This window comes from Mandrillus leucophaeus, unplaced genomic scaffold (assembly GCF_000951045.1).
Source record: "Mandrillus leucophaeus isolate KB7577 unplaced genomic scaffold, Mleu.le_1.0 Scaffold16, whole genome shotgun sequence".
Classification (NCBI taxonomy): domain Eukaryota; kingdom Metazoa; phylum Chordata; class Mammalia; order Primates; family Cercopithecidae; genus Mandrillus; species Mandrillus leucophaeus.
This window is the reverse complement of record NW_012101587.1, coordinates 3,320,307-3,337,389: the sequence shown is the minus strand read 5'-3', so window position 1 is coordinate 3,337,389 and position 17,083 is coordinate 3,320,307. Positions and strand designations below refer to the sequence as shown.

Genomic DNA, 17,083 nt, shown 5'->3' with positions numbered 1-17,083 from the left:
AGCCAGGATGGTCTCGGTCTCCTGACCTCGTGATCCGCCCGTCTCGGCCTCCCAAAGTGCTGGGATTACAGGCTTGAGCCACCGCGCCTGGCCGGCAATTTCTTAAAATAAGACAACAATGAAGTTTGCTGCGTCAATTCTTCCTTTCATGAAAGATTTCCCCATAGCATGCGATGATGTTTGATAGCATTTTACCCAAAGCAGAACCTCTTTCAGAATTGGAGTCCATCTCTCAAAGCCCACTGCTGCTTTACCAAGTTTCTGTAATCTTTTAAATCTTTTGTTGCAATTTCAACAATGTTCACAGCATCATCACCAGGAGTGATGATGATTACAGGAGACTCCGTCTTAAGTAACTGCTTTATTTGCTCATCCATAAGAAGCAACTCCTTGTCTGCTCAACTTATAAATACCATGAGATCCTTATCTGCACAGTTGTAAATACCATGAGATCCTTATCTGCTGAGTTATATATACCATGAGATTGCAGCAATTCAGTCATCTTCAGGCTCCACTTCTAATTCTCTTGCCCATTCATCCACATCTGTAGTTGCTTCTTCCGCTGAGGTCTTGAACCTCTCAAAGTCATCCATGAGGGCTGGAATCAGCTTCTTCCAAACTCCTGTTAATGTTGATATTTTGACTTCCTCCCATGAATCACAAATGTTCTTAATGGCATATAGAGTGGTGAATCCTTTCCACAGGTTTTCACTTTACTTTGCCCAAATCCATCAGAGGAATCACTATCTGTGTCAGCTACAGCCTTATGAGATGTATTTCTTAGTAAGACTTGAAAGTGGAAATTGCTCCTTGATCCATGGGCTGCAGAGTGGATGTCATGTTAGCAGGCATGAAAGCAACATTCGTCCCTCTGTACATCTCCATCACAGCTCTTGGGTGACCAGGTGCATTGCGTGACCAGAGCAGGAATATTTGGAAAGGAATCATTTTTTTCTGACCAGTAGGTCTCAGCAGTGGGCTTAAGATATTCAGTAAATCATGCTGTAAACAGATGTACTGTCATTCAGGCTTTATTGTTTCATGTGTAGAGCACAGAAAGAATGGATTTAGCATCATTCTTAAGGGCCCTAAGAATTTTTGGAATGGTAAATGAGCATTGGCTTCAACTTCAAGTCACTAGCTGCACTAGCCCCTCATAAAAGAGTCAGCCTGTCCTTTGAAGCCAGACACTGACTTTTCTGTAGCTGTGAAAGTCCTAGAGGCATCTTCTTCCACTATAAAGCTGTTCTGTCTACTCTGAAAATCTGTTGTTTAATGGAGTGACCTTCATCGATGCTCTTGGCTGGATGTTCTGGAGAACTTGCTGCAGCTTCTCCATCAGCACTTGCTGCTTCACCTTGCACTGCTGTGTTATGGAGGTGGCTTCTTTCCTTAGTTCTCATGGACCGACCTCTGCTAGTTTCCAACTTTTCTTCTGCAGCTTCCTCACCTCTTGGCCTTCATAATATGGAAGAGAGTTAGAGTCTTGCTCTGGATTAGGCTTTGGCTTAAGTGAAGGTTGTGGCTGTTTTGATCTGTCTAGGCCGTTAAAACTTTCTGCTTATCAGCAATAGTGCAGTTCCACTTTCTTATCATTCATGAGTTCACTGGATAACACTTTTAATTTTCTTCAAGAACCTTACCTTCATTTCACAAGTTGGCTAATAGTTTGACACAAGAGACTGAGCTTTCAGCCTCTCTCAGCTCTCTATATGCCTTCCTCATTAAGCTGAATCATTTCTAGCTTTTGAAGTGAGGGATGTGTGATTCTTCCTTTCACTTGAACACTTACAGGCCACTGTGGGGTCATGAATTGGCCTCATTTCAGTGTTGTTGTGTCTCAGAGAATAGGGAGCCCCAAGGAGAAGTGGGGTGGCCAGTTGGTGAAGCAGTCAGACACAAACGGTTATAGATTAAGTTTGCCATTTTACATGGGCAGGGTTTGTGGTGCCTCAACACAATTACAATAGTAACATCAAAGATCACTAATCACAGATCACCGTAACAGATACGCTGTAATGAAAGACTTTGAAATATTGCGAGAATTACCAAAATGTGACACAGAGACACGAAGTGAGCATGTGCCATTGGAAAAATGGCACCAGTAGACTTGCTCAAAGCAGCATCGCCACAAACTTTCAATTTGTGAAAATGACAGGATATCTATGGAGGGCAAAAAAAGCGAAGTTCAGTGAAAACAAGGTATGCCTATAATTAGCAAGAGAAATTCTCTTAGATGTTTTCTGTAAGTTTCCCTTGTTAGCTTGTAGCACTGTTTGCCAACATTAATTGGTTTTAATCACGGTCTAATTTCATCCTAATGCTCTCTTGATACAGATGGAATGCATATTGACGCTTCCAGGCTCTGACCTGGGCTCTGACCAGGGACTTCAGACACATGCCTGGGTCTGCCTCTGGCCTGTGCTTCTGGGAGGAAGCTGGGACCACTTTAAGCACCCTGGGTTTATCTGAACCCACTACAGAGTGGCTGGGAGTGCTGGCTGCAGCCTCTGGTGATGTGGGCACATCCCTGCTCCCGTGCATTCTGGCCAGGAGCCCTCAGGCAATCCTACATCTGTGTGATGGCCTGTTTTTAAGACAGAGGTGGCCAGGCACAGTAGCTCACACCTGCAATCCCAGCACTTTGGGAGGCTGAGGCAGGAGGACTGCTTGAGCCCAGGAGTTGGAGACTGCAGTGAGCTATGATTACCACTGTACTCCAACCTGGTGACAGAGCAAGTTCGTGTTTTAAAACAAACACAAACAAAAACCCAAACCCCCAAACAGAGGTGTAGTTAGGACTACCTCATAGTGGTCAGAATTTGGGCATGTAACGTTCCCTGGCACGGAGCACAGGTCCTGGCCCAAAGCAAGTGCTCAGGTGAGGACACTGCTGGTGGCGCTGGAGCAGCTACTACGGCCTGGGGCTCACATCGCTCTCTGGTGAAGTCCCTAGAGCAACAACCTTTGCTTTTTAAAAATCTTTTTCTTCGTAGTTTATCTGAAGAGAAATTCATACTGATCTGACAAGATGTGTACTCACAATGTACAAACGTCTTTCTCCTAAGAGAGCCATTGACAGACTGCCGCCTTACTCAGCCTGTCTTTACAAAAGCGAATGAACTAATTTCTGCCTGACCCTTCCCATAAAGATCAAGAGACCTGACCTAACTTTGTTAGCAACTTCAAGCTATTAAATCAGAGGGGAGCTGCTGCAGCAAACTGCCTTTCTTCCTTCACTCACTGCTTAAGGGGCCGTGGCCTTCTTTTGAAACTCGTTTTACAGGAGAAAAGAGCCGACACTTGCTGGCCAGGTGACTAAGGCCAGGCTCCCACTAGGCATGTGGTCCTTATGTAGCCGAGCCCTTCCCACAGCCCGGGAGGTGTCTGAAGTGTCACGGCCCTGTTTTACTCACAAGGATTCTGAGATTTAAGGGTAGCTTTGAATAACTTAGTCACCCTGCCAATAGAGACAGAGCTGGTGTTTGAACCTAGATCTGTCTTACCTCACTCTTCGTGTCTGAATAGAAGAATATCATTTTGAGCATTTACACCTGGATTTCCTGTTACTTGAGATCAGCTGGTCTCAGCTGGGAACTTTTTAGTAAGAGGCAGGTTTTTAGAGGGAGGTTTGGGGTCAGAAGGGTGATCATGTGCCCAGGTGTGTGTTGTGGGCAGCATTTCTCCGAAATATTGACCTTGTTTCAGTTCAGCAAACAAAATTAAGTTCCTGCCAGTGCCAGCTGCTGGACGCAGAGGATGTTGGATCTGCGCCAGGCCTTTCCGGGCGCATTAGGAGGTGGATGTGAGAGGCTGCCTTCCTTTCTCTTCTGCTTCCCAACAGCCACACTCCTCATGCTTGGGAGGGGGTAGACATATACACTTCTACCCTCCCACCCCCACGCAGAATAACCTGCTGTGGGAAGCACATTATTTCTAGCTGTGGCCAAGTTTATGCCTCAGGCTTAAAAATCATCTCACACTCATTCTGTAACCAATTTCCGCTTCTCCTTTGGGCAAGTATGATTTTAGCAAAATTCTATTAATATAATTCAGTCTGTAGATTTTTATATATATGTAGTTATGGAATTCAGCAGAACATTGGAGATTTGTTTCACAGTAGTAGCAATGATTCAGAAGCTTTGTTTCTGATGCGATTATGCTGAAAAATATTTTGCAGAAATAGTTTTTAAAGTTTAGTGTGTTCGTTTGTCTTTCCTTGAATGATGTGGACCGGATATTGAATTCTCACATCTCATGAGTAAAATGTTTGGTTCAGAAACAATTTTCTGTGTGTGTTCATTGCCATGACTCCTGGTAGATGCTTCGTAACGTTGATGGAGGACATTAGGCCGCTCCATAACTGCAGGTTTTTGTTTGAGTTGATGTTCGTCAGCATGCATTTATCTGCGTTACACAACCAGCCTTTAGTATCATTTATTCCTGTGCTTTTCAGACTTTTTTGACTCACATGGAATATATTGTATGCAGTGACCTCAACACACGTGTGTTTCTGTCGTTTTACTTTACGCTCACAGATATTCACCTGTAGACACACACCCGACACAGGTGTTATATTGTAGAATAACACCTGCAGATACTCATGTGTAGACACACACACCTGACACAGGTATCATGTTATAGAATAACACCTACAGATACGTGTAGACACACACCTGACGCAGGTGTCATATTCTAGAATAACACCAGTTCCTGCACATCTCACAAGGCTGCAATGTCTTTTCTGATCTTTTCCTTTGTTCCTTTTTTCCCATTCCATTTTTTAAAATTACAGCACAGATTAATAATATAGCACCCTGTATAAATCTTTTTTTGTTAAGTATTTTTCTTTAATGTTTACTTATTATATTCCAGAATTAATGAAAAAGTATTTGATAAACTAGGAATAATAAAAATGTGGACAGATCTCATTAATTTGTATTATAATTGTTTTGTTAAGCCATCACATAGAAATTTGCATTTGCAAAACTGGAATCTCTTGTTTATAAAAGCTGAGTCAGCTAGGTGCAGTGCCTCATACCTGTAATCCCAGCACTTGGGAGACAGAGGCAGGAGGATCCCTTGAGTTCAGGAGTTTTAAGACCAACCTGGGCAACATAAGGAGACCCTGTCTCTACAAAAAATAAAAAAATTAGCTGGGCATGATGGTGAGGTGGTACGTACCTGTGGTCCCAGGTATTTGGGAGGGTTGAGGTGGGAAGATTGCTTGAGCCCAGGAGTTTGAGGCTATCGTGAGCTGTGATTGTGCCGCTGAACTCCAGCCTGGGCAAGAGAGCAAGACCCCATCTCAAAAAATTTTTTTCGAAATTTTTGAAAATGATTTTTTCAAATGGTGGTGGCATCCCAGTAAGATGATTTGAAAATCTAATTGGTTGTGATCCACGGTTTGAAAAAAATGGTTTAATTCCATTAAAAGCTAAAAACACCTTCTGTTGTTAAGAATTGTTTATCTAAAGCTACTACCAGTAGCGAGCATTTAGTGAATGCCTGCCATATGCAGCCCTTGGTAGGCAGGTGGTTCTCCCATGAAGACGCAAGCACAGACTGGTTAAGTACTTAGCCCAGAGTAGCCCAGACAGTCACGCTGGAGCTGGACTTTGCACCTGGTCGGTGCGGCACAGAGCTCATTCCTTAGCTGCTGTTGTGTGGTCTCAATCTTGCAGGACACAGTGTGCATTCTGGTCTCATATTGTGTGGAAGGTGCCTCTGACTAAATTATCCTGATGATAGGACATGCAGCGTGGGCTTGGCGCGTCCATGCTAGGAATGTCCCTGTTATCACCATGGTGTCTGTCAGTTCACAAACTTGCACAAATCCAGCCAAGTGAGTGGAAAGTCACAGAATTTCTGGCTCTTTCCAGGTAGCTGGCGTCTCTGGGAACCTGGCCCCGGGCAGCCAGCCCGAGAAGGAGGGCCGGGCACACCAGTGCCTGGAGTGTGACCGCGCCTTCTCATCGGCGGCAGTGCTGATGCACCACAGCAAGGAGGTGCATGGCCGGGAGCGCATCCACGGCTGCCCTGTGTGCAGGAAGGCCTTCAAGCGCGCCACGCACCTCAAGGTAGGCCCACCGTGCCGCAGCACAGCTGTGTGCCCCCCAGGTGGCTAGAGATACAGAGTCCAAGATTTAACACCGGCCGGGAATCCAGCATGTGTTTTTGAGGAAAAGCTCAATAGATGTAGACTTAGTGTTGTTCTGGTTGTAAGAGGTCCGCTTGCTGTACAGATGGATTGCATGTTCACCTGCAACTCACAGTCAGTTTGCAACACAAGTTAAAATAACATTGCAATGCCCTCTCTCCCTTGTCAGACTGGCAGAAATGTGAACGTCTGTCAGCGCCCATTGTCGAGGCTGGCTCACATAATGGCTGTTGAGACTGTGGCTTGGTAGGACTTTCTGTAGGGGCATTGGGCGGCCCTAACAAATGCATGTGTGCCCACCCTGGGGACCAGCCCTGAAGATGCCCCTTCAGCCTCCCAAGGTTTAGCTGCGCATGCTTTCCACTGCAACAGAGCCATCATTGCACAGTGGAGACCTGAGTGCCCGCATGTGGGAAGCAGAGGATGAGTTCTGGGACATCCCCACAGATGGTGCTGTGCTACAGTGGGCAGGAGGCAGATCCCAGCAGGGTGCTCTGATGTCCAGCCCAGGGCGCTACGTCTTCCGTGTGAAGGGAATGGGGTGTGGAAGGGGTGGAACACAGAGGAGCGTGCCGCGCGGATGCCTAGCCAGCACCACTCCAGCCCAGCGGCCGTGGCCAGTGTCAGCACCCACACATCAAGACTGCATCTGTCCTTGGCAGAGTGGGATGAAAATGACACTTCTCCCAAAAACCTCATAACATGAGAAAAGCAGACAAATTCCAAGTGAGGGATAGCCTGCGAAATTTCTGACCAGCCTTGGCCAGGCCATGCGGAGGTCAGAGGCATGCCACGCCGGCCGGGAAGGAAAGCTGTGCTAAGACAGCTGGACCCTTGGGGTTCCTGTGTATGTTGGGGGGCAGGGATTGTTTGTGGCCTTCGTGTGTCTGTTGTCTTTTAATGAGTGTAGGACAAGAAGAAGGGAGAGTCCTACTCAAGGAATTCCTGTCCCAGGAACTGGAATCCTTGGATCCCTGTGACCAGGATGGCTGTTTTGGAGTGTGGAGTAGAGCACACGGACACTGGGTGTACTGCAGGCCAGTGGTGTCAGTGGTGATGGCCCTGTCCTGTCCGAGCTGGGAAGCCCAGGGCCCCACCTGTGGCGCTTGCTGTGGCTCCTCTCCCCGGTCCCTCCAGGGGCTGGTGAGCCCCGAGTCCCTCACTCCTCCCTCTCTGTGCCTGAAGGAAGCCTGTTGCTTGGCTGCTTGGGTTCTTTTTTATTTTTAATTTTTTTTACTTTCACTTTAGGTTCAGAGGTGCATGTGCAGGTTTGTTATATAGGTAAGCTCAGGTCACAGGGGATTGTTGTACAGATTATTTCATCACCCTGCTACTAAGCTAAGTAGCCAATACTTTTTCCTGCTCCTCTCCCTCCTCCCTCAAGGAGGCCCCAGTGTGTGTGAGTTGCTCCTCTCTATGGATCCATGTGTTCTCACCATGTAGCTCCCACTTATCAGTGAGAACATGTGATACTTGGTTTTCTGTTTCAAGATGGATTGAAGACTGAAATGTGAAACCCACAACTCTAAAAACCCTGGAAGACAACCTAGACAATACCATTCTGGAGAGAGGAACAGGCAAAGATGTCATGACAAAGATGCCAAAAGCAATTGCAACACAAGCCAATGTTGGTAAATGGGATCCAGTTAAACTTAAGAGCTTCTGCACAGCAAAATAAACTATCAACAGGACTCTTTCTTTTGAAACCTTCTGGTGAATCTCCCTGCCCCAGGACTGCATTAGCATCCTCTGGTGCGGTGAGCTGATGGCCATGCTGGCGGCTCTGCTGAGTCCCCACCAACTTCAGGGCACAACCCCTCCCCTTCTTAAAACTTCACACCTCCCTTGTAGCAGAGCCAGGCCGACAGCTGTGTTGCAGTAAGAACGATATTAACTCCAGCTGATTGCAAACTTATTTTATGATGGAATTCTTTCTTGAGGAACATTTGCCATTGTCTCAGAGAGCACTTTCTAGGGAGAACTAGGTTTACAGTAACCTGTGCCGCAGGGTAAGCCTAACTCCTCCCTTTGAGGAGTGCAGCTCGTCGATATTTCTTTTAAAGTCAGCAGCATAGAGTGGCAGCCGCATGTACTGTTACCACCGCAGGAAGTTTCTCTCTCTGGGGTCAGAGAAACAGAAGCCAAGGTTATAAAAGCTTTCCTTTCCGTCCCACCAGACACTCTGTTCCCCCGCGGACTCTCTCTGTCCTCCTTTCAGTTTAGCAAACAGTGAGTGCCTACTGTATGCAAAGAAGGTGGTCCCAGAAACAGGTGGCTCCATCCTCAGGAAGCTTAGTGCTCAGTGTGACTGACTGTAGTTACATCCAACGCGGACCGGGTGGGAACCCCAGACGGAGTGGGCGAGGAATGCCCTCTAGCTGTTGATAGTGATTGGTGTCGTCAGGGGTGGTGTCGTCACTGGTCAGGCCTCACCTGCAGTCCTGGCTCTGCCTGGTCTGCCGTCCTGGGGAGGCTCCCGCACTCACCTCCCGAGTTTGTTTTTCCCACCCTGCTGCTTTCATTACATCCACCTCCCAGGCTGTGCTGGGCCTTGAGCAATGTGACGTCTGCAACTGGAACACAGGCAGTCACATTGAACACACACAGGAAGCATGTACTTTTCCATGACTCCTGCCTTACAGGGTAGAGGTTAGGTCTAAAGACTCTGGAGTTCTATCAGGATAGTTATTATGCTTGTGCAATTTTGGAAAATAACCACGTTGCACATCCTCAGGTGCCTGCAAGGGCAGCAGCTGTCAGATCTTTGAGAAATTTGCGGTCACGTGAATGTAGTATCTCTGGCAAGTTACCAGTCACAACGTGAGAAGGGAACAGTTTCCTCTTGGCTTTAGAAGCCTCCAGAGCCACCGTGAGGCAGTTGTCATATCACCAGGAGAATGCACTTCGGAATCACAGGCATTCCGCGAGGACTCGTGGGTGAGAGTCACTGAACACGTCCAGCTGGGTGCCGCAGGACCTCGGGCCACAACCTATGGGTGGCCTCGGGCCGTGACATTTGGGTGGACTCTTGTGTGAAACGGGGACAGGATCCCCCACAGCCAACGGAGAGAGCTCACCTGGACTCCTGCACTAGGCTCGTGGCTTGATGCCCTTGGTCTCAGTTAAAGCTGATGAAGGAGATATTTCTACCCCGATTTGGGACACAGATGTGGCCAAGCCATATAACTAGTAGGCGGTAAAGCTCAGATGGGGACCGGAGTCTCCCCGAGAAGCCCCAAGCCCATCACCCTGTTGTCACTGCCAATGGGTAAAGTCCTTAAGAACACAAATCACAGATTAGCCTTTGATTTTGTCCTTGTTACTGACTGGAACTTTGTAGTCATTTACTTCCTCTTGTTTCTGGTTGCGAAAGCTCCGTTTTGATCTCGTTTCTTGGTTTCTGTGTATTGTCTCCCAGGAGCACATGCAGACACACCAGGCCGGCCCCTCTTTGAGCTCCCAGAAGCCAAGAGTGTTTAAATGTGACACTTGTGAGAAGGCGTTTGCCAAACCAAGCCAGCTGGAGCGCCACAGCCGCATCCACACAGGTAACGGGGAGGGATGCGCTTTTGTTTCCTTACTCTTTGAAGTAGACACCATGGGCGAGAAAACAGAATTCCACCTGTACAATATTCGCAAGTGATGGAATGCTTTATTTATAAAGCAAGGTCTACATGTTCCATTTCCCCTGAGTTTTGACCTATTTATCATCTTAACTAACTTTTCACATGGAAGATTTTGCTGCTTACATTATGACCGTAGGAAACAGAAGCATCACGCAAGGCTCCCGTGCCGTGTCTGGGATGTTGACCACATCACGTCCCTCCTTCCCTCCTGCTAGAGCAAACCGGCAGCCCCCAGTGCCTGGGTCCCATGTCCTCATGTCACTGGGGAACTTAATTTTTAATCTTCCTCTTCTATCTTAAAACTTTTTTTCTCTACTGGCTTTTCCTACACCACCTAAATCTGCTCAAACTTTTTGTCTTAGAGAACAAAAAACACACAGAACAAAGAAACAAGCTCTCCCATCTCTCTGCCTCTTGACTGGTACATGATAGCTCTGTGTCAGCCCTTCTGTCTCCGCCCTGGCCTGACAAGACATCATCCCATGCTCATTTTTGTCGTGATCATCTGACGACTCACCGTGGGCCTGGGGTTCCACAGGCTGCATCCACCGTGGCCCTTCCATGGCTCTCTGATCCCTCTGCCCCATCTTCTGGGGGTTGTTAGGACCTGGCCGGGATCCCTCTGGTCTCCCCATGGCTTCTCCAGCCCTTTGTTCAGACGACAGCCAGGCTGAAAGCCTAAGAGAAAAGAGGAACATTCAGTCCCTCTTGTTCATACCTCAGGGTAGAGCCCAGGCATCCACTATCCTCTTCTTAGAGACATTGACATGTGCCATTTTCTGTACAGGGGAGCGGCCGTTCCATTGCACGCTTTGTGAGAAAGCCTTCAACCAGAAGAGCGCACTGCAGGTGCACATGAAGAAGCACACGGGGGAGCGGCCCTACAAGTGTGCCTACTGTGTCATGGGCTTCACGCAGAAGAGCAACATGAAGCTGCACATGAAGCGGGCGCACAGCTATGCTGGTGAGAACACTGCACCTGGGAGTGCGTACACTTCGGTGGCCTGCGAGGCACCCTGTGTTTCGCATACATTGTTTCCTTCAGTTCACACGGTGATTGTGCATTGCACGTGGTACAGCCTCAGTTGTGTGGACTGGAAACCTGTGCTTTATTTTATTTTATTTATTTCCATAGGTTATTGGGGGAACAGGTAGTGTTTGGTTACATGAGTAAGCTCTTTAGTGATGATTTGTGAGATTTTGGTGCACCCGTCACCCAAGCAGTATACATTGCACCCTATTTATAGGTCTTTCATCCCTCAATCCCCTCCCATCCTTTCCCCATGAGTCCCCAGAGTCCATTGTGTCACTTTCATGCCTTTGTATCCTCATAGCTTATCTCCCACTTACGAGTGAGAACATATGATGTTTGGTTTTCCATTCCTGTGTTACTTCGCTTAGAATAATGGCCTCCAGTCTCATCCAGGTCATTGCAAATGCCATTAATTAATTCCTCTTTTTTTGGCTGAGTAGTATTCCATTGTGTATATATACCACAGTTTCTTTATCCACTTGTTGATTTATGGGCATTTGGGTTGGTTCCCCATTTTTGCAGTTGCGAATTGTGCTGCTATAAACATGCGTGTGCAGGTGTCTTTTTCATACAATGACTTATTTTCCTCTGGGTAGATACCCAGTAGTGGGATTGCTGGGTCAAATGGTAGTTCTATTTTTAGTTCTTTAAGGAATCTCTACACTTTTTCACAGTGACTGTGCTAGTTTACATTCCCACCAGCAGTGTAGAAGTGTTCCCTGTTAACCACATCCATGTTAGCATGTACTGTTTTTTTGTTTTTTGATTATGGCCATTCTTGCAGGAGTAAGGTGGTATCACATTGTGGTTTTGATATGCATTTGCCTGATCATTAGTGATGTTGAGTGTTTTTTCATATGTTTGCTGGCCATTTGTATATCTTCTTTTGAGAATTGTCTATTCATATCCTTAGCCCACTTTCTGATGGGATTGTTTGTTTTTTTCTTACTGATTAGTTTGAATTTGTTGTAGATTCTGGATATTAGTCCTTTGTCAGATGTATAGATTGTGAAGATTTTCTCCCACTCTGTGGGTTGTCTGTTTACTCTGCTGACTGTTCCTTTTGCCATGCAAAAGCTCTTTAGTGTAATGAAGTCCCAGCTATTTATCCTTGTTTTTATTGCATTCACTTTTGTGTTCTTGGTCCTTGCCTAAGCCAATGTCTAGAAGGGTTTTTCCAATGTTATCTTCTAGAATTTTTATAGTTTCAGGTCTTAGACTGTTTTTTTATCCATCTTGAGCTGATTTTTGTATAAGGTGAGAGATGAGGGTCCACTTTCATTCTCCTACATGTGGCTTGCCAATTATCCCAGCACCGTTTGTTGAAAAGGGTGTCCTTTCCCCATTTTATGTTTTTGTTTGCCTTGTTGAGGATCCCTTGGCTGTAAGTATTTGCGTTTATTTCTGGGTTCTCTATTCAGTTCCATTGGTCTGTGTGCCTATTTTTATACCAGTACCATGCTATTTTGGTGACTGACCTTATAGTATAGTTTGAAATCAGGTAATGTGATGCCTCCAGATTTGTTCTTTTTGCTTAGTCTTACTTTGGCTACGTGAGCTCTTTTAAAATTCCATATCAATTTTAGAATTGTTTTTTCTAATTCTGTGAAGAATGATGTTGGTATTTTGATGGGAATTGTGTTGAATTTGTAGATTGCTTTTGGCAGTATGGCCGTTTTCACAATATTGATTTACCCAACCATGAGCATGGGATGTGTTTCCATTTGTTTGTGTCATCTGTGATTTCTTTCAGCAGTGTTTTGTAGTTTTCCTTGTGGAGGTCTTTTACGTTCTTGGTTAGGTGTATTCCTAAGGTTTTTTTTGGTTTGTTTTTGTTTTGTTTTGTTTTTTCCAGCTATTGTAAAAGGGGTTGAGTTCTTGATTTCTCAGCTTAGTTGCTGTTGGTGTATAGAAGAGCTACGATTTCTGTACATTAATTTTTTATCTGGAAACTTTGCTGAATTCTTTTATCAGTTCTAGGAGCTTTCTGGAAGAGTCTTTTGGGTTTTCTAGGTAAACAATCACATCATCAGCAAACAGTGATAGTTTGACTTCCTCTTTACTGATTTGGATGCGCTTGATTTCCTTCTCTTTTCTGATTGCTCTGGCTAGGACTTCCACTGCTATGTTGAAGAGGAGTGGTGAGAGTGTGCATCCTTGTCTTGTTTCAGTTCTCAGAGGGAATGCTTTTAACTTTTCATCATTCAGTATTACGTTGGCTGTGGGCTTGTCATAGATGGCTTTTATTATTGAGGTATGTCCCTTGTATGCTGGTTTTCCTGGGAGTTTTAATCATAAAGTGATGCTGGATTTTGTCTCATGCTTTTTCTGCATCTGTAGAAATGATCATCTGATATTTGTTTTTAATTCTGTTTATGTGGTGTATCACATTTATCGACTTGTGTATATTTAACCATTCCTGCATCCCTGGTATGAAACCCACTTGATCATATGGTGGAGAATCTTTTTGATATGTGTTGGATTTGGTTAGCTAGTATTTTGTTAAGGATTTTAGCATCTGTGTTCATCAGGGATAATGGTCTGTAGTTTTCTTTTTTGGTTATGTCCTTTCTTGGTTTCGGTATTTGGGTGATACTGGCTCCAGAGAATGATTTAGGGAGGGTTCTCTTTTCCTCTGTCTTGTGGAATTGGTACCAATTCTCCTTTGAATGCCTGGTAGGATTCTGCTGTGAATTCATCTGGTCATGGACTTTTTTTTGTTGGTAATTTTTAAATTACCATTTCAATCTTGCTGCTTGTTAGTGGTCTGATCAGGGTATCTGGTTCTTCCTGATTTAAGCTAGGAGGGTTGTATCTTTCCAGGAATGTGTCCATCTCTTCTAGGTTTTCTAGTTTATGTGTGTAAAGGTGTTCATAGTAGCCTTGAGTGATCTTCTTTTTTTTTTTTTGAGACGGAGTCTCGCTCTGTCACCCAGGCTGGAGTGCAGTGGCGTGATCTCAGCTCACTGCAAGCTCCGCCTCCCGGGTTCACGCCATTCTCCTGCCTCAGCCTTCTGAGCAGCTGGGACTACAGGCGCCTGCCACTGCGCCCAGTTAATTTTTTTGTATTTTTAGTAGAGATGGGGTTTCACCGTGTTAGTCAGGATGGTGTCCATCTCCTGACCTCTTGATCCGCCCACCTTGGCCTCCCAAAGTGCTGGGATTACAGGCGTGAGCCACCACGCCTGGCCTGAGTGATCTTTTATATTCCGTGGTATCAGTTGTGGTATCTCCCGTTTTGCTTCTTACTGAGCTTATTTGGATTTCCTCTCTTCTTAATCTTGCTAATGGTCTATCAGTTTTATTTATCTTTTCATGGAACCAGCTTTTTGTTTCATTTTATCTTTTGTTTGTTTCAATTTCATTTAGTTCTGCTCTGGTCTTTCTTTTCTTCTGCTGGGTTTGGTTTTGGTTTATTCTTATTTCTCTAGTTCCTTGAGGTGTGACCGTAGATTGTCTGTGTGTGCTCTTTCAGGCTTGATGTAGACATTTAGGGCGATGAACTTTCCTCCTAGCACTGCCTTTGCTGTATCCCAGAGGTTATGATAGGTTGTGTCACTATTGTCGTTCAGTTCGAATAATTTTTTAATTTCTATCTTGATTTCATTTTTCACCCAGTGATCATTCAGGAGCAGGTTATTGAATTTTCGTATATTTACATGGTTTCGAAGGTTCCTTTTGGAATTTATTTCCAGTTTTATTCCACCGTGGTCTAAGAGAGTGCTTGATACAATTTCCATTTTCTTAAATTTATTGAGGCTCATTTTGTGGCTTATCATATGGTCTGTCTTGGAGAAAGTTCCATGTGCTGTTGAATACAATGTGTATTCTGCAATTGTTGGATGGAATGTTTTTTTTATATATATATATATCTGTTAAGTCAGTTTGTTCCAGGGTATAGTTTAAATCCATTGTTTCTTTTTTGACTTTCTGTCTTGATGAACTGTCTAGTGCTGTCAGTGGAATATTGAAGTATCCCACTATTATTGTGTTGCTGTCTATCTCATTTCTTAGATCTATTAGTAATTGTTTTATAAATTTGGGAGTTCCAGTGTTAGGGACATGTATGTCTAGGATTGTGGTATTTTCCTGTTGGACAAGGCCTTTTATCATTATATAATGTCCCTCTGCTTTTTTAGCTGCTGTTGCTGATGACATCGTGGCTAAGCACTGATCTTTTTGCAATGAATTTCCCAGGTGTTGTTTGTGCTTCTTGTGTTTGGATGTCTAGGTCTAGCAAGGCCGGGGAAGTTTTCCTCGATTATTCCCCCAAATATGTTTTCCAAACTTTTAAATTTCTCTTCTTCCTCAGGAATGCCGATTATTCTTAGGTTTGGTCGTTTAACATAATCCCCAGACTTCTTGGAGGCTTTGTTCATATTTTCTTCTTCTTTTTCCTTTGTCTTTGCTGGATTAGGTTAATTCGAAGACCTTGTCTTCGAGCTCTGAATTTCTTTCTTCTACTTGTTCTGTTCTATTGCTGAGACTTTTCAGAGCATTTTGCATTTCTATGTCTATTGTTTCCTGAAGTTTTCCTTGTTTTTTTATTATGCTATCAATTTCATTGAATATTTCTCCCTTCACCTCTTGTATCGTTTTTTTATTTCCTTACCTTTGGCTACACCTTTCTCTAGTGCCTTCCTGATTAGCTTAATAACTAACTTCCTGAATTGTTTTTCAGGTAAATTGGGGATTTCTTCTTGGTTTGGATCCATTGCTGGTGAGCTAGTGTGATTTTTGGGGGGTGTCAAAGAGCCTTGTTTTGTCATATTTCCAGAGTTGGTTTTCTGGTTCCTTCTCATTTGAGTGGGCTCTGTCAGAGGGAAGGTCTAGGGCTGAAGGCTGGTGTTCAGATTCTTTGGTCCTACAGAGTGTTCTCTTGATGTAGTACTGTCCACCTTTTCCTGTGGCTGTAGCTCCCTGAGAACAGAGCTGTAGTGATTGTTACCTTTCTTCTTGGTCTAGCCGCCCAGCAAGTCCACCCGGCTCCAGGCCGGTACTGGGGGTTGTCTGCACAGAGTCCTGTGATGTGAACCATCTGTGGTCTCTCAGCTGTGGATACTGGCGCCTGTTCCGGTGGAGGTGGCAGGGGGGTGAGATGGACTCTGTGACGGTTCTTAGCTTTGGTGGTTTAATGCTGTATTTTTGCACTGGTTGGCCTCCTGCCGGGAGGTGGTGCTTTCCAGAGCGCATCAGCTATGGTAGTATAGGGAGGAACAGGCAGTGGGCGGGGCCCTAGACCTCCCAAGAATATCTGCCCTTTGTCTTCCACTACCAGAGTGGGTAGAGAAGGACCACTGGGTGGGGGCTGGGCTATGCGTGTCTGAGCTCAGACTCTCCTTGGGCGGGTCTTGCTGTGGCGGAGTATTTGAGGTGTCTCCTGGGTCCTGCAGGAGCAATCCACTTCCTTCAGAGAGTCTGTGGGTTCTCTCAGGTTTCCTGATTTATTCCCCTAGTTGTTCTGGGGCAAAAATTCAGTGCGAACCTCCACATGCTGCTCTGTCCCTGAGTCTAGTCCTGCCTCCCATCCACCATGATCTCTGGAAGCCTGTGCTTTTGTTACTTTAATACTTAGTGTATGCAGTTGTTGAAGCTGGCTATGGACTGCCCCTTTCTCACTCACACACACACACACACACACACACACACACACACACACAAATTTGATTAGATCAAATTTATGATACATTTTGGCAAGGATGCAGAAATTTATTGGAGTAAAATGGCAGCCCAGAACCTGAGCAAGCACAGCATTTCTGAGCAGCTGGTTTCTCTCTGGACAGAGCTTTCTGTAGGGGCTGTCAGCACCTGGGCAGTCAGAGGCCCAGAATAGCATCTCTGTCTGTCTTCACAGCGTGTCTGGAAGCCCCTTTTCCTGCAGCATGCAGTTCAGGTGCTATCTCGGTGCTCAGGGGCACAGAGCAAACAGAATCTGCACCAACTGCTCCTGTCTGCATCCTGTTGACCTGGCACAGACAACATGTGGGCTTTGGTTTCTCTCTTGATTTGCTAACGTTCATGCCCTTCAGGGTATGGATATTGGGGTGTGATCCTACTGCCTGTCTGTCTCTTGTTCATCTTTGCTTCCTACACAGAATCTAGCAGTACCATCCATCTCTGAGGAAGGAATGACAACAAATGACCTAGACTAGGTTTCAGAGGGTGGCAGTAGCCGTGCAAGGAGCTGGAAATGTTAAAGTCTGAGTAGACCCCTTGGGGTGCTCCATGCATTTTGCGGGTGTGATTTGGTTGTTGGAGGTGGTG

General features: G+C 45.4%; 1 protein-coding gene across 1 annotated transcript in view; it reads left to right on the top strand.

Annotated features, from left to right (window-relative positions):
* Positions 1-17,083, top strand: part of ZNF236 (zinc finger protein 236) — a 151,290-nt gene that overhangs the window by 129,750 nt on the left and 4,457 nt on the right. Inside the window, exons 28-30 of the mRNA XM_011975878.1 lie at positions 5,883-6,080; positions 9,579-9,708; positions 10,574-10,750. Coding sequence (XP_011831268.1) covers positions 5,883-6,080; positions 9,579-9,708; positions 10,574-10,750 — 505 coding nt within the window. The remainder of the gene's footprint in view (positions 1-5,882; positions 6,081-9,578; positions 9,709-10,573; positions 10,751-17,083) is intronic.